General features: G+C 52.0%; 1 protein-coding gene across 1 annotated transcript; it reads left to right on the top strand.

The window, feature by feature from the left end:
• Positions 1–9052: 9052 nt before the first annotated feature.
• LOC121157209 (vomeromodulin-like) lies at positions 9053–18672 on the top strand. The gene is made up of 14 exons (XM_040981246.1): positions 9053–9326; positions 11048–11519; positions 11775–11876; positions 12159–12314; positions 13113–13197; positions 13469–13526; positions 14145–14215; positions 15210–15356; positions 15959–16081; positions 16245–16312; positions 16592–16622; positions 17489–17549; positions 18213–18292; positions 18667–18672. The coding sequence occupies exons 1-14, from the start codon at positions 9053–9055 to the stop codon at positions 18670–18672; spliced, it is 1734 nt and encodes a 577-aa protein (XP_040837180.1).
• Positions 18673–22618: the final 3946 nt, after the last annotated feature.

Below are 22618 nucleotides of genomic sequence, written 5' to 3'. Positions count from 1 at the left end.
TTTAAAAACTCTGTGTTGGTTTGCTTTGTATGTCAGCATTTCCAACTTTCTATTACTTTCTAACAAATGTATCTTCATAATGTACTTTCCCCAAAAAACGAAAGAATTCATCTTCTCTGAGAAGCCCTCAGTTATTCCCATCTCAGTCCCTCAGAATTTTTTCAAAAACACTTGTCTGTGTTTGAACAATCTGTCATTGGCTGTGTGCTTGTCTCTGATTAGAGGTCATACGAAGAGACTGTGCTTCCTTGCTGTACTCCCGGTAGTTGGTGGCTGCCTACTGAATGTCAGGAATACATGGGTGGGTGGGTGGATGGATGCATGGATGGATGCACGGATAAATGGTGGTTTAAGAGAAGGATGCATATCTGAACGTGTGGTGCATAGATGGGTAGACGGAACAGTGTCAATTAACCATAGTACTTGAAAAGTGCATAATGAACCCCCTGCTGCTGGGAAATTCCTAGAGAGACAATTAGAGATGCAAAGGATGAGATGGATTGCCACAGCATCAGCTTTACAGAAAGAATTTGAGACTACCCTAAAGCATAGAGGGCTTTTTCATTTACAACATAGTGAAGAGCGATTACAATCATGAAGAGCATCTAGAACCAAAAAACAAACCTGAGTAGATTTAAATTCACTCTAAATGTCCTCTGTGATGGCCAAACTTGCAGGCTGGGAGAACAGGTGAATTTTATTTTCTGCTTAAACTCTTTTCCAGACTTTTTATGGTGGACTTGATTGGGGGTAAGAAGGCTCTCAAACACACACACAAGGGAGAGAGAAAGAGAGAAAGAGAGAGAGTGTGTGCACAAACTCTAGCTGAGCCAAATAAGCAAGACAGAGCCATGTGGCTTTGGCCCTTGGGGAGTATATGAGAGAGGTGACACAAAACTAAGGGCTGCAAATCCCAGCGAGGACCTAGAAGGTCTGGGACAGAGGAACAGCAGGGGCAGCCTGGAAGATGGGAAAATGAATGGCACAAAATCCTCAGGATGCAGAGTTAGGCAGGATATGGCACTGTGTTTCAGGTGGAACAGGCCGGGGCCCCTCAGAGCCTGAGTGAAAGTCCATGTGGAAAGAGAGACCAACAAGAAAGCTCAGAGGGCTGGGCAAGGGTTAAACGTGCAGGGTTAGCAAGCCTGGAGCCAACATCTGGTGTTGTCCAGTGGGCAACCGTGAGCTGCAACATGCCCTGATTACATCAGACGCTTTTAAGAAGAAAGAGATTGAGTCGCAGCAATAGAGCCTCAGGCTTCCCAGAGGGAAGTCTGGCACCTGAGTGTCTGCTCTGGGCTGCCCAAACTGACCGCTGGTGGCAGGGTGCATGCACAGCTGCCCAGTGCCTTTTGAGGGAGGGAGACAGGTGAGGGGGCAGGGTGAGGAAGGGAAGGCCTGCTTCATGTGGCCAATCACATCACCCTGGTGTCCCCAGCCCACAAACCCCTGGAGGAGAAGCAGGAAAGAGTCGCCAGCCTATGTGACAGACAATCTGAGACTCGGAAAAGTGGGACACAGGGAGGTACCAGACAAACAGGACCACAAGGGGATGCACAGCACGCCTTGGGCCCTGGATGTGTCTGCAAGCACCAGAGACACTCCCCATCCTCCTCACCTCCCACAGGCAAGCAGCTGCCGGTGGAGATTTGGTGGTTATGGCCACAGGTGTCTGACTTCACTTCCAGCGTCATTTCTGCGCCACATCCCTTCTCTCCACCTGTAGCATCATGTATTCTCCCCTATGTGAACTCCAAATGCCACCGTGTTGACACCTGCCACTCAGGATGGCACCAACCGGCTGCACTTGCAAGACAGGATGCTCACAGGAAGCGCATCCCCCAAGATGGGTGGAAATGAGACAGGGGCACTCAGAGGGAAGCAGCAAAAAGTCAAGTGCCCAAAGGCCACTGGCTCCTCTGGACATGAAAGGGAAGGCCCAGGCCCCAACTCGGGTGTCTATGGGGCAACTGGACAGGAGGGAACCACCAAGTCAGAGATGCTCCCAACACAGCATGGAGCCAGTGCCTAGGCCTTTTGGAAACTGCTTCTGCACTATGACAAAGTTTGCTTATATACATAGTTTGTTAGACTATGACAAGAAAATGCTATCCCACCAAAAATGAAAAATTTTGCTCTCCCCTTTCTTCATTCTAGTGTGAAGTGTTGGACAGGATCCAGTTCACTCTGTAAAGAAACAGAATCCCAAAGTTTGCATTTGACTGTTACAAATAAGATATCAATCACTGTCATAGACTTGGCACAAAACAAACAAAAAGCAACTGGCACCAGCTGGCAGAGTGGTCAATGATGGTGATGACCATGAGCTACAGAATCCTTGGGCCAGGCATTCATGTGTTACTCTTCATCTAAGCCCCACAGCCATCCCCTCGTAGGGACAAAAATCAATTCCCCTTAATGGATGAGGAAACTAAGGCACAGAAAATGTGGGCGAGCTGCCAAGGCCACACAGCCAGCAAGCAGGTAGCTGACCCCCACTTCAGACCCAAGTCTGTTGGGCACCAAACCTAAGGGCACAAACTTAGCCTCCTCCTAAACCATTGGTGCTTTTTTCTCTTAAGACTTATTTGAAAGTCAGAGTTACAGAGAGAGTTTCCATCTGCTGGCTCAATCCCCAGGTGGCCACATAAGGATCAGGGGTGGGTCAGACTGAAGTCAGGAGCTTTACCTGGGTCTCTCATACAGCTGCAAGAGGGACCCAGGTGATTGAGCAATCTTTGGTTGCTTTTCCAAGGCTTTAGCAAGGAGCAGGATTGGAAGCAAATCAGCCAGGATACCTGACCTGCATATGGGATGCCAGAATCACAGGCATAGGCCTCAGTACTAGACTACATGCCAGCCCAAACCACTGGTTCTTTGTCTCCTATAAATCACAAGGCCAATCAAGGAATTCATGGAAGAGGAACCAGCATTGTGGCACCCAGATTAAGGCTACATTTGCGATATTAGCATCCCATATGGGCACCAGTTCATGTCCCAACTGCTCCACTCCCAATCCAGCTCCCTGCTAATGGCCATTACCAGCAAATTTGGGGGATACATTCAGAGGGTTCATGGGCACAGAGTCCCTATTGGGAGGACCCTGTAAAATACTGACACTAAGATCTGAGACCCATGAGACCACAGAACCAGGGCAGGAAGGGCAGACATGATCCCTGAGCTCCAGTAACAGGACAGACATGGACAAGCAACTAAGACGGTGAAGTACTAACAAGTATAAGGGGTGTGTGGGGGTGTCTGTGTGTGTGTGCGCATGCATGCACATATAGACACATCTATGGAAGATCCAGCTCCGGATGTCTCTGTCAACAGAATGCACTCAGCTCCACCTGGCCCCGGGCGGCATCTTCACACACAGGCCATTAATAACGAGCAGCTGCCTTATCAGCGACAACTATGAAGCCAGGCAGACCTTGGCCAGCCTTGAAAGGGCACTCCTGTCAGAGAGAATGGGTAGGATCACTAAAGACTTTGGAACAGGTAGGCTCTGTGCCACCCTGGATTAGCAGAATTCAATGGCTGCCCCACCTCCTAGGATGGACCAAGACAGAGACAAAGAAGGAGGAGGCCCCCATGGGCCATCAGAGGCCGCCTCCCGGATGTACCCTTCCTGGGGTTCATTCTTTGGGTCCAGAGAACCATCAGGGGCAGCAACATCAAGGGACCCACCCACCAACAGACGGCACAAATTTCCCCTAAAAAGCTGATTCAATTTCCCTTGAACGTCCAAAAACAATAAGAGTTGTGATAGCTAGATCTTGTCTTCTCCTTATCATTGTGTACAAACCCTGATCTCTAAGAGAAGGTCAGTGGTCACCTGATGCCCGGACCTATGCACCTGACACCTCAGCAGGGCCCCCAGTGGCAAATGCCAGAGTGGCTGAGGTCCAAGGCTGAATGAACCTCAGTGGAGCTGAATATGGCCCTGTAGCCCAGGACAAGCAGCAAACACACCGAGCCTGCTGCTCCAAGGCAGGCACCCAATCCCAACCACTACAGCTGTGGACGACCACCCTCTCAGTCAGCATCATCCTCTCACCCCAACACTTGCTTTGCATGCTGTGATTGCATCAAACACCTCAGCCACCACAGATCCAGATCCTGGGCTGGTGGACACAAGGTGACCGGGCCTCCCCAGAAGCAGACTTGGGACCCAGGCCCAGCACAGTAGGTAGTCTGGCAGCTGAAGTCCTCACCTTGCACATGCTAGAACCCCATATGGGCGCTGGTTTGTGTCCTGGTGGCCCTGCTTCCCATCCAGCTCCCTGCTTGTGGCCTGGAAAAGCAGTCAAGGACGGCCCAAAGCCTTGGGACTCTGCACACATATGGGAGACCCAGAAGAAGCTCCTGGCTCCTGCCTTTGGATTGGCTCAGCTTCAGCCATTGCAACCACTTGGGATGTATACCAGCCGATGGAAGATCTTCCTCTCTGTCTCCGCTTCTCTGTATATCTGACTTTCCAATAAAAATAAATAAACCTTAGGAAAAAAGACTTGGGACTCAAAGAACAGACTCTGCCATCTGGGCTCCACTGAAAGAGGCAACTGGCCCAAGATCAGAATTCGGTATATGACAACCACTACAGGCAACCAACACACTTCTAGGACATCCCAGGGCAACTTCAGGAAAGACGTAATTGGGTTGAGCCAGTTATATGACTCTGTTGGTTAAGATCCTGGTGCAGTAAACTAATTGGCAGCTTGCAACACCAACATCCCATAGGAATGCCACTTTGCATTCCAGCTGCTCTGCTTCTTCTCCAGCTCACTGCAGGTGTACCTGGGGGAAGCAACAGAAGATGGCCTAAGTGCTCAGGCTCCTGCACCCACATGAGAGACCCCAGTGTAGTTCCTGGCTTCTGGCTTCAGTCTGGTCCAGCCACAGTCATTGTAGTTATTTGAGGACTGAACCAGCAGGTGAAGGATTGCTGTTTCTTTCTCTCCCCTCTGTGTGTGTGTGTGTGTGTGTGTGTGTGTGTGTGTGTGTGTGTGTGTTCAGAGACAGAAAGAAAGAGGGAGAAACTATACATTTCAAGTAACACTTCTCGTTTGTATTGGAAAGTCAGATATACTAGAGGAGGAGAGACAGAGAGGAAGATCTTCCATCCAATGATTCACTCCCCAAGTGACCGCAATGGCCGGGGCTGAGCCAATCCAAAGGCAGGAGCCAGGAGCTTCTTCTGGGTCTCCCACGCAGGTGCAAGAACCCGAGACCCTGGGCCATCCTCTACTGCTTTCCTAGGCCACAAGCAGGGAGCTGGATAGGAAGCAGGGCCGCCAGGACACAAACCAGCACCCATATGGGGTTCTGGCATGCGCAAGGTGAGGACTTCAGCTGCCAGACTACCATGCAGGGCCCTCAAAAATTTTTTGAAAAAAAAAAACAAAAAAGTAAATAAAATCCTGCCCAGTGGCTCTGACAACAAATCCACATGCCTTCATGGAGTGTCACTGAGGACAGGCCTAGGTAACAGGAAGCAGGCTCCTGCATGCACAGCAGGGCAACCCACATGTGGCACCGCTGGGATCCCCTCCCTTCTTCGCCACTCTGTCTCCCAGGGGAGTTCCTGGACCTTCAGTACAGCTCCTTTTCTCCCACCCCAAATGGTTTGGATGTTCCAGTTCCCTTCCACCCACTGCTGGCTTCCCAGGGCTCAGCCTGCCTGGATGCACTGTCACTCATCCTAAAGCCATGCCAACACATCCTGTCCAAAAGGACCCCACTTTCTCTCTCCATCACCTTTGTTCTTCCTCCCTCACATGTGTCCTACTGTGAGACTCCTCTAGCAAGAGCTAGCTTCACCCAGGAGGACATGGTACCTCTTGTCCACTGCCTGGTCCCCACTGTCAACCATCATGGCATGGAGAAAGGGGTGGGAGATGAACGGATGAATGGAGGAATGGAAGGAAGAAGGGATGGATGGAGGGAGAAGGGGAGGGATGCCAAGAACCTGGAGACAACATCACCCTTCGTCCTAAGAAAGGAAAAGCAGCCAGCCCAGGACCTAGACCAGGAGCCTGAGTCCAAATCCCAGATGAGCTCCAGACCCCTAGGTCTGTGACCTTCCTGCTGGAACTCAAGCCTTCTCAAACCTGGAGCATCCTCCTGGAAGCTAGGGCGGGAGGGGCCATGAGTCAAACACCTGGTGATTAACAACCCAGCCCAGGTGGTGATGAGATCTACAGGGACATCAAGGTTTTCCTACCCACACCTGCTGGGAATCCAGGGCAAAGCCAGGCCATGGCTGCCCTAAGGACTCTCCAGAGAACCTTCCAGATGCTTCCCCCACCCCCACAAGCTTCCACCCCAGCTGCCTGCGCCAGATCTGTGATGGTTTCTGCATTCCTGGGACAGTGGGGATATCATTCTCCTCTCTCCTTTGCCCCCCCAGTTAACCCCATTCAGGATGGAACCAGCAATGCAGAGTACACTGTCCACTGCCATCCGGGAGCAATGTCTGGCTCAGCATGTGTTTATAGAAACAGCAGTAAGAAAGAGAACACAGGTGCTCAGTCATGGAATGTTTCAGAGTCCTCAAGAAACAACAATGCTTCAATTACCTGCAGCAGGGGCCAGCGCAGTGACTCACCTGGCTAATCTTCTACCTCTAAACATGGCATCCCACATGGATACCAGTTCATGTCCCGGCTGCCTCACTTCCCATCCAGCTCCCTGATTGTGGCCTGAGAAAGCAGTAAAAGATGACCCAAAGCCTTGGGACCCTGCACCCAAATGGGAGACCTGGAGGAAGTTTCTGGCTTTGGATCAGCTCAGCTCTGTGGCCATTTGGAAAGTGAACCAAAGGATGAAGGATCTTTCTCTGTCTCTTCTTCTCGCTGTGAAATCTACCTTTCCAATAAAAATAAATGAAATCTTTTTAAAAAGAATCTGTAGCAGAGGCTCACCTGCATGGCAGACAGGGTTAGGCACAGTGAAATGGGACTGACCCATGTGGGAAAGAGTAGAAGCATTTGGCTCTGCAAGAATGCACAAAAATCTCACATATGTTGGGGCTTGATCAAACTCACAGACAGGGCCAATGTTGTGGTGCAGTAAAGATGCTGCCTGCAAGAAACACCAGAATCCCAAATGGAAGATGGTTTGTGTCCTGACTGCTCCACTTCTGTTCCAGCTCCCTGCTCATTTGTCTGGCAAAGCAATGGAATGTCCCCTCCCAACACCTGTTCTTCAAATAAATCAGGATGTGTGTTGAATGACTTCATGAATGCCTGTTCCCCTAGGAAACCTGAATGCTCCCCACAACCAGAGCCTGAGGACTGCAGAGAGAGGGGATGTCTGCCCATGGCTGTGGCCTCCAAGCCTGGCACATCTATGGGAGAGACCAATGAATAAGGGCAGGCGGACCTCAGAGGTGAAGTGACTGAATGAGGTCCCAAAGCCAATTGGTGGCACAACCATAACCTAACCTAGGATGTCCTGACTGCCATGTCCACGCTGATGGGGCTTGGCTAGGGCAGGTCCCTCTATCTGCACCCAGAGTGCTGCAAAGCCCCACACAGGCCTTTGCAGGAGCACACCTGCTGGCCTCAAGACCCCTCCACTGTCACTCTGCCAGCAACCAGCACCTTCATGGCTCCCAGCCCATGAAGGTGACAATGAGGGAGGGACAGAGCCCTCCCACCTGCCCCTTCTTGAGAAGCTCTGAGCATTCTGAGTTCCATCCAGGAGGACACAGGGAAATGTCACCATCACAAGGGCCGGTGCTGATCTTGGATGGCAGCCTGGGTCATGTTACCCTTATCGGCACATCTGATGGCTTTTCTGCGAGACCTGGGCCTATAAAAATGAGGCACAGCTTCAGCAGCAGCAGCTCCAAGGCCGGAGGCAGAGGAGAGGCAGCTTCCGAAAGCCCCCCATCCTGTCCACGCTGAACAAGGTAAGAACCCGCTGCTGTTGAACTCACGAAGGTGGAAACTGAGCCAGGGATAGGCAGGGAACAGTCTCCATAGGGACCTGCCACTGCAGTCTATGCATTTCAAACCATGCTAGCCCTTGTCATAGGGAGGCCTTCCTATGGGACAGGATTATTGATGATGGGATTCTCCCAGAAATTTTCTCTCTTAGAGATGTGTAGCTCCAAAGTCCTACAGACAAGGGTAAAACGAAAAAACCAATTGAACTCAAGGTGAAGCGTCAACACTGACTACAGAGCAGGCACCACCCAGCAATTTGTGCCACATTTGCCCTCTCTTAGGGAATTGCTTCTGTGAGTGCCTGTATGCATGAGAACAAAGACCCACAAGCCGATCAATCGATGCCACAGACCCTGATTGGGTCAAGAGGCAAAGGGAGAGGAGGAAGTAAGAGTCTGTTGGGTCCTCCACAGGACAAGCTGAAGCACTCACAGCCTCTGGAACATCCAGCTATGGGAGGGTAAACACCTTCGGGGGGTCATGGTAGCACAGGCATGACCTCCAAAGGTCACCTGGGAATGCCTCCTGGCTAAGCCCCCCACCTGGGCGTGAGGGTGAAAATGTGGCAGGGAGCCTGGCTCTGCAGGAACAGTCCCAGGAGATGCTGCGAACAAGCCCTCGACAGGCAGCTCAGTGTGCACTGGGTGCTCACCCTGCAGATGTCTAGGGATGCAGCCCAGTGCTAGGAGGTAGACCTGAGGCCACAGCTGCGGAGTGGACCCAGGACACAAGGCCATTGCTGTATAGTTCAAAGCACTCCAGTTCCCAGGCAGGTGACTAGAATGGCCCCACAAGGCTTGGACTGAGGAAGACAGCAGGCAGGAGTGTGGTCTGAGAGGGACAGGCACTGGGCGGGCCAGGCCAGGGCTCCCACACTGTGACAAGTCTTTATGGCACATCCGCGGAGGGTTGGTTGTACAGGAGGTAGACAGAGACCCTCAGGCGGAACGCTGACCGGCAGATGTTGTGGATGCACGGAATGGCATCCTCCTATCCTGGCCAGGATGCTACCCTGTACAGTCACACATGACAGCCCAGGGACCATGCTGAACACAGGGTGTCTGATGAGGCCTCCTTTGCAGGTGTCAGTCGCCAGGATGTTGATGCTGTGGGCCCTGGTACTCATGCTGAGCTTCCAGGTAGGGACACCGGACCAGCTGGAAGCAACCACCACGCTAAACACCCTGCAAGCCTTTCCCCTCTTGCCTGCACCAAACACGGCCCTAGACGTTGTAACACCGAAACCAAAGTTCAGGAAACGCTTCTCAACCAAAAAAGGCTCTCCCTCCGCAAAGAGTCCAGATGGCACCATAGGAGGCAGGTGCCCACCCGTGGCCAAGTACTTCCTGTCTGAGAGCAAACTCAATGACTGTAAGTAACAACAGCTTCCCTGCGCTCATGTGGGCTGTCTACGCCCACACACAGCCTCTCTGTTTGCTTGCTTGCTTGTTTGTTTTTAAGATATACTTTTTTTATTTGAAAGGTAACATGACGCAAAGAGGGAGAGGGAGAGAGAGATTTTCCTTTTGCTAATTCACTCTTCAAATGGCCACAACAGCCAGGATTGGGCCAGACCCAAGCCAGGAACCTGGAACTCCATCTGGGTCTCCCATGTAGATACAGAGCACAAAGACATGGGCCAGCCCCTGTTACTTTCCCAAGTCAGCTGGGTTGGAAGTGGAGCAGCCAGGACTGGAACAGGTGCTCCAATATGGGATGCTAACATTGCAGGAAGAAGCTTAACTCACTGCCCTGTAACACCAGCCCCACACATTTTCATTTCTAAGCTTAGTTTCACCTCCGGAACAAGTAGATTCCCACACATGAAATGGCACTGCAGTTCCCTTGGGAGCTTACCACACACACACACACACACACACACACACACACACACACACACACACACACACACACACACACACACACACACACACACACAGCACTGCCTCCCCAGCCCAGGGCGCAGCTTTCTGATCTGCTCCAAGACCCTCACATAGGCTAGGACTGGACTAAGCTAAGCCCAGAGCAGGAAACTCTCAGAAACTAAGCCAAGTCACCTGACTCACCTTCTGACTGGAGGCTGGGCCTAGAGACCTTCCTGCTTCTTGCTGTGAGCCTCAGCACTCACACGGGCACCCATGGGAGTTCAGATCCTCACCCTGCTTGACCAGGAACCAGGACAAGGCAAATGCAAGCCCAACTGCCACACATTTACAGAACCAAAAAAGAGGAGGCACCCCGGCAAGCAAAGGCCAGCAGGACAGCCATCCCAGCTCCCCCAGCTGCTGCTGCTACAGCTCGTCAGCCTTCCTGGGTCCCAGGTCAGCTGACAGACAGGGCTGTGGGCCCAAGGTAGACTGCAGGCACTCATTCAACCCAGCATCCTTCCTTGTTCCAAATCCTTCAAAGACAAAGAGAGCTGTACAGTGATCAACAGCTCCGGCCTGCTTAGAACAGTGCTGTGGGACAGACAGGGCTTATGGGGGCTTCTCCTCCAAGAGGCAGCCTGTCTAGGGGCAGCACCCGACCCACACTGTGACCCACAAGGAGAAAATGAAACCCAGGGTGAGCTTAGGGGAGGAGCTCAGGCAGAATCATACCCAGGGACCAGCGTACCCGCTGTCAGCTCCTCTACCACCTCCTGCTTTACTTGACACCTACAATCCACAGTATTCCCATTCGTTCTCCTCTGAGCACCCCATGAACCATGCTCCAACAAGCACTCATGGGACAAGTGCAGAGACTGGGGGCCCCAGGATGGGAGAGAGACTCCAACACAGGCCACTGGGCCTTTGAGGGATAGAGCCAGTGCTGTGCCCTGCCCAGCTGGTCTCACAAAGCAAACAGGACACCTTTACTCCATGCTCGAACAGCTTTTGATGGGAGGTGTTTGGCATCAGCGTGAGCTATTAACACCAGCCTTTCACTCTCCTGGGAAGATGCCCTCGGAGAGGACAACAGCAGGAATGGGCATTTCTGGGAGGCACTACCTGAAGTCCCCTTGGACCCCCTGCACCCCAAGGCTGGGCTCCCCAGCAGACAGCAGTGCCCCGGTAGCACACAGCAGGAAGCTTTCTGCCCATCCTTTTCAGATCTCAACAGCTCCCTGCCCGCAGAGATCGAGAAGCTGTTCAAATGTGAAGAGGTCAACCTGGCTGGTGTGCTCGGCTCAGTGCTAGCCACAGTGAGCAACACGGACCTGCTCTCTGCGTTAGACCTCGGTTCAATCCTCAACATGGAAGGTGGCGGCCTTGGTGACATCCTAGGCCAGGGAAGCAGTGGCAACTCGAAGGGCACAGACCTGCTGGGCGGGCTGCTGCCACTGGGAGATGAAGGGCTGGGCGGCCTGCTGGGCAGTGGTGGCAAAGGCAAAGGCACCGTCAAAGGCCTTCTGGAAGGCACTGGGCTCTCCAGTCTCCAGCAGCCACTGGACGATGTGGTCGGCAAAGCCACAGACCTCAAGGAGTCTGCCAGGAATGTGATGAACAAAGCCCTGCCACCAGACGTCAGCGACGCCCTCACTAACATGCTGGGAGGCCTGGACCTAGACGAGCTCCTGTTGGGGTAGGTAGTTCCCTCACCCTAAGGTACCTGTGGATCAGAAACACTCCAATTCAACTGCCAGCAGCCCAGCAAGAGGGGAAAGTCCTTTCCATGCAACCACCTACCCACTCCAGCTGACCCCAGGCCCTGGCAAAAGGAAATGGGGAGGGGGGTAGGATCCAGGTTCCTGGAGTTTCAGCGAGCAGTGTGTCCTTGTCCAGCAGTCCAGGCAGAATGCCTGGAACAGGATGGATGCCTGACACTGTTCCTCTGCAGACTGCAGGTTCAGGAAGTGACAGTGGATAGCATAAACTCCACCACAGCCAAGGATGGGATCCACGTCCTTGCCACCACGACCGCAGTCATAGGCGGGAAAGGGTAAGCCTCTTTCCACAGCAGATCCACCCCCTACCCTCTGGGTCACGCTGGGTCACCTGGACCGGCACTAGGAGCTTTGCAGTCCACAGACGGGAGAGGAAGGACAAAGTGGCCAGCACTCAAAGGGAGGAGCCAGGCAGAAAGGCCTGGGGGGGCCCCACCCCCCAATAGCATTGGCAGAGACGTTCATAGAAAATTGGCCCAAGTGCACACAGGGCAATGGTTCTCAGCCCTGCTCCGGAATCAGCCTGTTTTCCCCCACCTGTGTCCTGCTCTCCACAGCCTTGCTGGACCCGTCATCAGCCTGCTGGGATTCCATGTGTACTCGGACGTGACCCTGACTATTGGCATTTCCACCAACGACACCCAGTGTGTCAATCTCCAGGTCCAGAGCCAAAACATCCAGGTCAACAAAGTGACCATTCAAGTTGTGGAAACGTACGTGAGACCACTTATCTCCTCTTTAACCATTCTGTGTTAGAACTCTCTTGTTCCTCCAGCCTGGGCCAGCCCCAGGGACAACTGCCCGATGCAAAGGCTATGAACCAGCAGCACGCAGAGCCCAAGGCTGAAGGTGGAGTCTTGGCCCGGAGAGCAGCACTGTGTCTGGGGGCAGCCATCTCTCTTGCACCCTGGGCTCTGCCTGCTTGCTGCACCACGGTTATCTGTCCTATTTTTCTGTATAAGGAGCACATTCACCTGGAGGGCTGGCCAGGCCCCACAAAGGCCCTCACAGCCTGGCCAGCCCTCTGGCCACTGATTCTCACCGGATGTGGACCAAAATAGGCCTCCTGTTTTTGCCAGGAATACTTTGTGTGCACCTGTGTAAATGTGTATTTGTGTGCTCACACAGGAGCGAGGGGAGCTCCCACCAGCCTTTCTGCATTCTGGTTGGCGTACAGAAAGTAGTCAGAACACGGTTCAGCCATGCAGCCAGCCTCGTGTGTGGTCATTCCCTGAGTACACCTTTACCAAGTGGCACCATAATGTACCTGGTCCTGGACTTGGGTCTTAGTGTCTGTACCCACCTACAGTGATGAAGGTCACTGGCCAATTTGACTGCACACACCTCCGAAACATGGACTCTCGGGGTGGCATGACAGGCCCAAACACCCCGTGTGTGGGAATGTGTCTCCAGGTGTCCTGCCATCCTCCTCCAAGGAGTGGCTGCTTCTTCCACGGTGGGTAAGTCTAGAAACACAAGAGTCATGCACTCCTTGCCCTTGTTTTTCTCAGGGTCACAGATGTCTTGCCTGTGTCTTTGCCCCTGCCTCTGGACAGCCTAGTTGCTAAACTACTGTCAGTGGAATTGAACAAGAACGTAAGTCCCAGGAAAGCAGGGTGAGGGAGGGGAAAGGGACGCCTTCCCAGCAAGGCCCTGGGCTGGTAGCAGTCCTAATCCCAGGGACCTGCTGCCCTCTGAACCCCAGCAGAACCCCCAAAAGGTCAGACAATGCCTCAGGCTGGAAGAGGGACAGCATCCAAAGAGAAAGATGAAAGAGAGTGGGAAAGAGAAATGGGAGGGAGGACGGGGCCACCAGGAGGCGGGGAGGGGGTGTGCTCGGTCAAGCTGAGCGATGGCAACTCCCCAGGCGGAAGAAGCAGAGTCCTGCGACATTGTGCTCAGTGGTTTCAACGACTGCAAAAACTGTGAGTACCAACCAACCCCAGGGCTGCCTGCATCATAGACGGAGGGCCCAGACCCCTTAAAGGAGCCCCATGGGTGACAAACCACAGCTTGACTCCTCATAGCCCCTGCAGCCTTCCTCAGGCATCCTCGGGGTGGAAAATGCTACCCATCGCCATCTTCCTCAGGCCACTTCCACGGCTCACAGGAGATGAACAGGCAGGGAGCTCTCAGCAGTCTCCACAAGGTTACCCAGTCCTATAGGGTTGCAAAGCATGTGCACCCCACCATGAAGCCTGAGTGAGGGACCACTGCCAAGCTCTTTCACCCCTGGCAGTCTGCAATCAGGCAGTCCCTCCATGTCCCCAGGCAGCCACCAAGACAGCTGCAACAGGGGACAGGGACACCTCCAAGCCTCCAGGCAGAGGATGAACCTTGTAAGCCCTCTGCTTCCCAGGAAGGACCAGATTCCTCCTTCCAGACCTTTGCAAAGTCAGTTGAGGGCACTTGCTTTTTGCGTGGGATGTGGAGATGCGGTTGACCCATGGGGCAGGATAGCATGGGGTTGCTTGCACCAGGCACAGCAGCCAGCAGCACCTCACTGCATTGTCTCCATCTCTCTCCTCCCCCTACCCCTGCAGCTACTGGCCTGTTCCAGTACCATGTGAAGATGACCCGCTTCTCCCCCGAAGGTCTCTCGGTCTTCTACTGTGTAAGTGTTCTCGTCCCTGCACATGACTTCTGAGCCAGGGGCCGCTGGCATCCCTGAAATGGCATGATTTGAATGGCCACACAGTCCAGCTGCCCACCCTCTGGGACCTCTGCAGCTTTTCCTAAGGGTTTCCCTCACACTCCCAGCATCTCCTGGGGTCAGCTGCATGTTCTGCTCTACTTCCATACAGCATATGATGCCCTCAGAGGCACTCCTGTGGTGACCACTGCATCATAGCCACCAGTGTCTGTCCAGCACAGGTATAGACGCTGCAGGAAAATGTATAAACATGCAAACAGGAAATAACAAAGCCAAGTTCAAGAATGACCCCTCATTTACAGCCTATAGCGCTATGGGAGATGCTCACACAGGCAAGGGTGAGGTTGCCCAAATGTATCTAGATGAGCCATGGAAACATGCACAAAGACAGGGGTTGCTGTGGTCTGGGTTCTCTCGCATCTCTATGTCTTCCAACTCTCCTGTCATGTGGGGCTTGTGTATCATTAGCAGAGAGGGGAAGGAGTGTGAATGAGAAGGACTTTGTGAGTGGAGGGAAGGCTGAGTACCCGAGAGGTGACCTCCTGACAAGCTATATTTTGGCACGGCAGAATTCGGATGGAGCAGGGGCCTTCAGGGCTGGAGGAGCAGGAAAGACCGTGAGCCACGCAAAGTGAAAAAGTCACCCGGACAGCCAGGACTGGGGCTTCCCAGGGAAAATGAGCAGTCTGGCACCCTGGGCCACACTACACAGAACCTACACACGGCGGCAGCTCCTACACACACACACACTCCTGCTCAGCAGGCCCTGAACGCCACCACTGTCTATGGTCACTCAGCATGGAAGCTGGGAGGTCACCTGCTAGGGACACTCACACCCATCCCAGGACAGCACTTACATACCTCACCCTGCACCTTCTCAGTTCAACCTCCAAGGCCAGGAAGCTGGTATCAGTCTCCCATGATGACTGGGTTCTGCTGCTTTCTCTCTCCCCAGGCGGAGTTCCTCTTTGGTAAGAATGTGGGCCCTGTTCCTGGAAGACTCCTCCCGCCCCATCCCAAGAACGCCAACATTTCTCTGACCCTGTCCCACACACTGCTCGATGCAATGGAGACCCATATCACCAAGCAGAGCACCTTCCAGGTAAGTGTGGACCACAGGGCCTGCACTGCCCTCTGTGGGCTTCCTGAGGTAGACGTGCCAGTGGGCTCTGGATGCCCTTCAGAAATAAATCAACAGATGGCAACACAGGTCTCTGAGTGGTAGTAAGGGGGGGGAGGAGTAGTAAGACATAGGGCCATGGGAGGTCAGAGGTAGCCTGAGCGTCATCCATCTGCCAGATTCACAGCCAAGAGTCTTCACACAATCAAATGATGCCCCAAGGATAGTGGTGTTCTTGCCCCCAATTTACAGACAGCCCGAATAAGGCAATGAATGTACCAATGACCTCAGCCAGAGCAAGCAATACAGTTACCGGCACCAAGGTTCCCCTCTGATGCCTAACCCTCATAGAAGCAAGTGACATGAATAAACATGGCTTTCTGCATGCTGCGCTCTGCACATGCTGGCCCTAAATCCCTGAACAGAGCACACAGGCTTCAAACAGGACCAGCTCTGTGTCCAGCTCAGACTCAAGGACCGATAAACACTGAAAGATGGGCACCACGCCCAAGGGCCCCTGGGTATAACCTCGGCAGTCCCACTTGCTATCCAACACTAACCCCAGCCTTTTCTCGACACAACAGGCCAACAACCTGCAGGCGAGCATCACCAAAATGAGCCACATATACAAAAATAATGACACGGTCCAGGTCACCTACCGGAGCAGTATAAAGAAGGACGGCGAGAGCTACGCCAGTGGGGAATCGGTGAGTGGTGAGAACAGGCAAGTAGGCCTGGGAGGGCAAGGTCGGGCAGGTGTCACTCTGGTGCCCAGCCTGGGACACCATGAGCTGTGTCATGATGTGACATGTGGTTGAATGGCAAGCCAAGACACTGTGCATCATCCACACTCCTTCTGTGTTCCCTCAGGTCTTAGTCATCTGGTATGACAGCAAGATCTCAAAAGACAAGGTGACGACAGAGCTTAAACTTGTGAGGTACTGTGTACGACTGTGCAGTGACATCACTGCCCCTGTGAGGAACAGTGGGACGCCAATACTGAGTACATGAACTCAATACCGCATCCAGCTCCTGGGAGGTGTTGCGGAAATGTTTCAGAGGCTGAAATGCTCACACTGCCTTAGATTTGCCCTGGGTGGGTCCAACTATAACCATTTGACTGACATAAGGAGCTGCCGAGCTAAGACTGTAGCTCTGTGACGGAGAATGTCTTTTTCTGTGAACCTAAAAGCTGTTTTTACTTTCTTTCTGCACAGATCTGATCACAGCGTGACACCACCTGAGAAGGTAAGCTGGTTTGCTTATCTTTGATAGGTGAAGAATGATGTTAATGCCAGGTGCTTGGTGACACAGGGACTCCAGAAAGAAGGGTGTGCAGGCCACAACCCAGGCACAGCGTGGAACAGGACTGCAGTCCCAAAGCCTGCTGCTCTCTTGGGGAACTGCCCAAGCTCACGGCAGAGTTACACATTCAGTGACCTGAGTAGGACCTGGAATCTGTGCTTGGTGGTATCCAGGAAGCCAGACTCCAGCAGGCCTGGGGATGCTCTGGAAAAGTGACTAGGTGACCTAGAATCTAAGGTAACTCCACTCCCAGGAACTTCTCAGAAACAGCCACTTCCTGTGGCCATGGCAATTCTAATAGTGTTTGGCAGCCTGGTTTCCATGGAGCAAGCATGTTCTATGTGACAAGCATGTGGCTGAGCAGAGAGCCTGGGAGGCGGAAAGGCGAGGGCAGGGCCCTTTGGCTATTCTTTGGAATATTTTGGAGCATTCAGGAGAGGATGGAAGAGAGCACCTATAGGGAGGGCCACAAATCTAACACAGGGAGCAGCAGCATCCGGCCACAAGGCCAGCGGGCTATGCCACTGCCCCTAATGCAGTGTCACACACATAATAGGAATCCAGTGAACTTCTGTTCAAGGAGCCACTTGAGACAGCAAAACCTAAGGAAGTCTTGGCAAAGGCCCCATAGATACAGGAGCACAGGCAATGGATGAGGCCCACTTCCCTACCGGCCTTGTCTAGCAATAGACTTTGTTATAGAAACCTCCTAGGGGTAGTAGGCTCAAGGGCTGCATTCCCCAGCTGTGCCACTTGGTGCAGTGGCTACTGGAAGGCATAGCTGAAAAGGCTTTTCCCATCTCTTACAGAAGGACGAGGTGCAAGAAGTGATGACTGGACTTGAAAAGAAGTTATGGTCTGTCCTTGTTGGTATGTGCAAGCAATCACCTGAACCCCTACAGGAGTCAGTGTCATGGTGGGGGGAGGTGGGTGGGCAGGCACTAGGGAGTGGGCCACCCTGCAGAAGCCTCAGCATTGCTATGCACAAGACCACTCATTGCCAGCCAGGTCACAGGCACCTGCCTTTTAGACAACAGCATTTCTAAAAGAAAAGAAATGAAAACCAAATCAGAATGTCTCTTCTAAGCTCCTAAAGAAAGCCAACTCCACTTTCCCATCCAAGTCATGCCATCTGCAGGAAACAGACCCAGTCACCCAGTCAGACACTGTTTGGAGGGGGGGGATGGTCTCAGAAACTCAGGTGCTGAGGTCACAACTCATGATCAACAAGGACAACAGTCACCTGCACCCAACGGGGCTCACAATGGCCACCTCGTACAGGGTGCCTAGGGAGGGGAGTACAGACAGCCAACCTCTCGCTTAGCCTAGAACTCTAGCCAAGTGTCTCCTGGTTCCAAAGCCGTGTCTTCCTTAACTCCCCCAGGCGGGGGATACACAGGTCTCATGGAACAGGCAACAGTCAGATTTCTCCTAAAACTGTCCACTGCCTCCCTCCAGTGGACTGGCTACACAACCAATCCACTTACTGTCTCCCTCAACTCCTGCCTTCAGATGGTCCCTTCTTTATTTCAGAATCTTTGAAAAACTGGAATGTACCAGCAGGAGCAACTTCCAACCCTCTAAACAACGCCAAGGTTAACGTGATTCAAATGGTAAGAGATAAGCACAAGGATCTCCCTCCTGCACCAAAGCCCTGGACTTGAATCTTTGGAGGACTGAATGGGGCCAGGGGGAATATCACAGTCTGCTCTGAATGCCTGATAAGCTCCAAGTTCAATCTCCCCACTCCAGCCCAGGCAGACCCATCGGCCTGACCCTCCTAATCACGAGAAAACCCAGCCTGAAACAGTGAGATCACAGATGACCAATGAGCTGTGACACTGTCCCCTGAAGGATTCTCACACTTACCTGAACACACAGCAGGGATCTTTATAGAAATCACTGGGTCTGCCCATCTCCACCACCTCCCCACCTTGCTGGGGATTCCCTATCCCTACTCAGATGACTTTTCTGCCTGTGTCTCTAGCCCTGAACCCAGAGAATATTTGACGGGTGGTGTGCTTCCTATAAAACAGCTAAAACAATGGGAATTTTTATTTAATTTTGTCACAAGTGAAAGCAGTAGGTGTGGATGAGGCTAGGGAAGCTAAGAACGCATTGTGAGGTGCAGGGGTAGTTAGGTTGCAAGAGGGAACCACATGGCGTAGTGAAGAGCATTCCAGCCACCTCAAGAGACCCAGGAAGTTACAGAGCTCCACTCAGTGACCATGTAATCTGCCTGAGGAGTTGCCAATGTCTTTCATCTGGGCTTGAACTTCAAGAAGGGTGTGCCTTCTTGCTTTACATGACCTCCAGGTTTCCATGTGTTTCGTGGCCACTCCATGAGTGGAGGGTGCAGTGTGCTAACATCAGCAGACACTGGTTCACTACCTCCAGCTCCAGCACTCCACAGCCCTGAGCAGCCTGGAGCCCACTATGTAACCCCTACCTCCCTCAAGTCAGCCTTGAACCAAGAGGTTAGAACAGATAGAATATCAGTTGCATGGCAGTTACAAATGACACCAAGTCCAGCCAAAGCCACTTCCAACAATCACAATAATAATGAAAGGAGCTGGCACCCAGGCACGGTGTCCAGCAGCAGTGAGTGGCCTGCTTCAAGGGTCAACAATGACCCAAGAATCTTTCATTTTGCTCTGCTCTTCCTGGAAAGGTTCAACGAGGCCCTGCATGGAATGCTCCAGGCACCAAGGGCTTTGCTGCCTGACTCCTTCCCTAACAGTTCAAACAACAGTCACTCAGAAATAGCCTCTGGGGCTCCCACTGGCCTCACTTGCCCCATGCCCCATGCCAGCACTACCCCAGGGAGGCGGAGCGCATTTGGTTGACCCAGACAGTGCCTGCAGCCAGCTGCCCTTGACTGCGCCTAACTAATTGTCTTCTGTCTCCCTGCAGAATCATCTTCAGGCGGCAAACTAAACCCAGCACAAGGAGAGCCAGGCAATGTTCCAGAATGAAAGTAAACAACCCCTGTGAAATACTATACACAAGACACCCTGATGATTAGGGAACCAAGTAGAGCCAACATTCTTAGAATGTCAACTATCCTTTACAAGTTTAACAAGTCCAGACAGGCAAAACATCAAGAATGTTGGTATTTCTGTAATCAGTTCTTTAATAAATGAATCTTCTTCAGGCAAAACTTGTCTCGCTTGTCTTCAGTTCCCATAAATAGAAGTTTCTTCAAGTACTTACGCCTAGTCAAAGAATTCCTTGTTTTGGATATAAAAATCCACAACGTGAATGATGAGGTAACAGCACCTACTATGGTCCCACTATGGACTTACCTAGTGTGCCAGGTCCTGGGGTCATCACAGCAATGTGTTTCTCCTCTTACTGCTTCAACTCTAAATGATGCTTTATTTCTTCAAAAGGGAGAGAGATTGTAACAGAGAGATCTTCCATCTATTGGTTCACCCCCACAAATGGCCACAACAGCGAGGACTGGGCCAGGCTGAAGCCAGGAGCAAGAACTCCACTCAGGTCTCCCATGTTGGTGGCAGGGACCCAAGGACTTGGACCTCCTGCTCCTGCTTTCACACGTACATTAGCAGGGAGCTGAACTGAAGGTAGAACAACCAAGACTTCAATTACTGATCCAATTTGGAAGGCTGGCACTGCAAGTAATGGCTTAACCCTCCATACCACAAGGCCAGCTCCTATGTGCAAACCACACAGGGTCTAGAATCCAACTCCCATGTTCAGCAATGAAAGGCACAGAAGCTGGATGGAACACAGCAGGTAAAAGCAGATTTGTAATATCACAAACTAGGCAATAAATGATCCAGGTCCCACACCAGGCACTACAGGTTCGACTGTGCAGCTGTGAGCAGCAAGGGCAGTCAGTCGCTGCAGACCAGCAAATCAGAGCATGCAGAAAAGACAACAGGAATGCTGGGAATCCAACTGCTGTCTCTCCCCATGCCTGCGGCCAGTGTCCCAATAATACACCTCCCCCGTGTATTAAAACAGCTCAAATTCTGGACACACAGACCAGACCAGAGGGCCAAAGACTGAGCTAGCCTTACAGCAGGGAGCAGTGCACCGTAAAATGAAAGCCAGTGGGGCTGGCCCTGTGGAACAGCACGTTAAGCCGCCACCTACAGTGCTGGCATCCCATATGGGGATCTGTTTGAATCCTGGCTGTTCCACTTCCTATCCAGCTCCCTGTTACTATATTAGGGAAAGCAGAAGATGACTCAAGTCTTTGGGGCCCTGCACCCCCATGGGAGACCTAGAAGATGCTCCTAACTCCAGGCTTCGGCCTGGCCCAGCACAGGTGGTTGTGGCCATTTGGGGAGTGAATAAGCAGATGGAAGATCTCTCTCTCTCTCCGTAATCTTTTAAGTAAAAAAATTTTTTAAGATTCATTTATTTTTATTGAAAAGTCAGATTTACAGAGAGAAGGAGAGACAGAGAGAAAGATTTTCCATCTACTGATTCACTCCCCAAGTAGCCACAATGGCCAGAGCTGAGCTGACCCAAGACCAGGAGCCAAGAGCTTCTTCCAGGTCTCCCACATAGGTGCAAGGTCCCAAGGCTTTGGGCTGTCCTATCCTCTCCTGCTTTCCCAGGCCATAAGCAGGGAGCTGGAAAGGAAGTGGAGCAGCTAGAATATGAACCAGCACCCATATGGGATCCCAATGCATGCAAGGGGATGATGTTAGCTGCTAGGCTACTGCTCTGGACACAAAATTATTCATTTTATGTCATATGAATTTCACTTCTACTTTTTTTTAAGATTTTTTATTTATTTCCATTGTAAAGTCAGATATACAGAGAGGAGGAGAGACAGAGAGGAAGATCTTCCATCTGATGATTCACTCCCCAAGTGAACACAATGGCCAGTGCTGCGCCGATCTGAAGCAAGGAGCCAGGAACTTCCTCCAGGTCTCCCACGTGGGTGCAGGGTCCCAAGGCTTTGGGCCATCCTCAACTGCTTTCCCAGGCCACAAGCAGGGAGCTGAATGGGAAGTGAGGCCACCAGGATTAGAACTGGTGCCCATATGAGATCCCAGCACATTCAAGGCAAAGACTTTAGCCTCTAGGCCACCACTCTGGGCCCAGTTATTTCACTTCTATTTAAAAAACAAAAAAACCTTCTAACTCACAGAAGCTGCAAGTAGTCCTGGCATCTAGCTGTTGGTTGGTTTTTTGTTTTTGTTTTTGTTTTTTTTTTTAAGAATTTTCAGTTATTTGAAAGGTAGAGACAGAGAAATTTCCTATCTGCTAGTTCAATTCCAAATATCCGTAGGGACTGGACCAGGCCAAGAAAGCCAGGAACCAGAAACTCAATCAGGGTCCCCATGTGGATGGCAAGGAGTCATGCAGCTGAGCCCCCACCTGCTACTCCCCGGGGTGAGCACTGGCAAGCAGCTAGAGTTGGAAGCTTAACCAGAACTCCAATTCTGGCACGTGGGTAAAGGTTATGGACACCCCAGGGCCACCTCAACTACTATGCCAAATACTATTAGCCTTCCATCTAATACTATCACTATCTATTAATGCTATTCTTTACAAAAATCATCTAAAAGGATCCACTGAGAAATGACTCATTCTGGGATGAAAGAAGAAAGATAAAAGATGATTCTGAAGCACAACATAGTTCCTGAATGTAACAAAATGCTTCAAATAAATATGAGGGGCCAGCACCGTGGCAGAGCAAGCTAAGTCTCCACCTGTAGTACCAGCATCCCACTGGGCAATGGTTTGATGTCCAGTTGCTCTACTGCCAGTTCAGCTCCCTGCTAAAGGCCTCTGACCCAAATGCCTGGTCCCCTGCACCCACATGGGAGACCCAGAAGAAGCTTCTGAGTGCTGGCTGGGACCATCCTGGCTCTGGCTACTGCAGCCATTTGAGAAGTACACCCGCAGATGAAAGAGTTTTCTCTCTTTCTCCCCCTCTCCCTGTAACTCTACAA

The sequence above is a fragment of the Ochotona curzoniae genome, unplaced genomic scaffold (assembly GCF_017591425.1).
Source record: "Ochotona curzoniae isolate NIBS_2020 unplaced genomic scaffold, NIBS_Ocur_1.0 contig_3520, whole genome shotgun sequence".
Taxonomy (NCBI): Eukaryota; Metazoa; Chordata; class Mammalia; order Lagomorpha; family Ochotonidae; genus Ochotona; species Ochotona curzoniae.
Note: the sequence above shows the minus strand (reverse complement) of the source record. Positions and strands in the feature narration are given on the sequence as shown.

What these genes read in the sequence shown, in the direction of transcription:
- LOC121157209 (XM_040981246.1), top strand. Translation starts at nt 9,053, where the DNA reads ATGTTGATGCTGTGGGCCCTGGTACTCATGCTGAGCTTCCAGGTAGGG. An exon ending in CAGTGGAATTGAACAAGAAC is followed by an intron (nt 13,198 to 13,468) that starts GTAAGTCCCAGG and finishes GCAACTCCCCAG; the next exon opens with GCGGAAGAAGCAGAGTCCTG. An exon ending in GTCTCTCGGTCTTCTACTGT is followed by an intron (nt 14,216 to 15,209) that starts GTAAGTGTTCTC and finishes CTCTCTCCCCAG; the next exon opens with GCGGAGTTCCTCTTTGGTAA.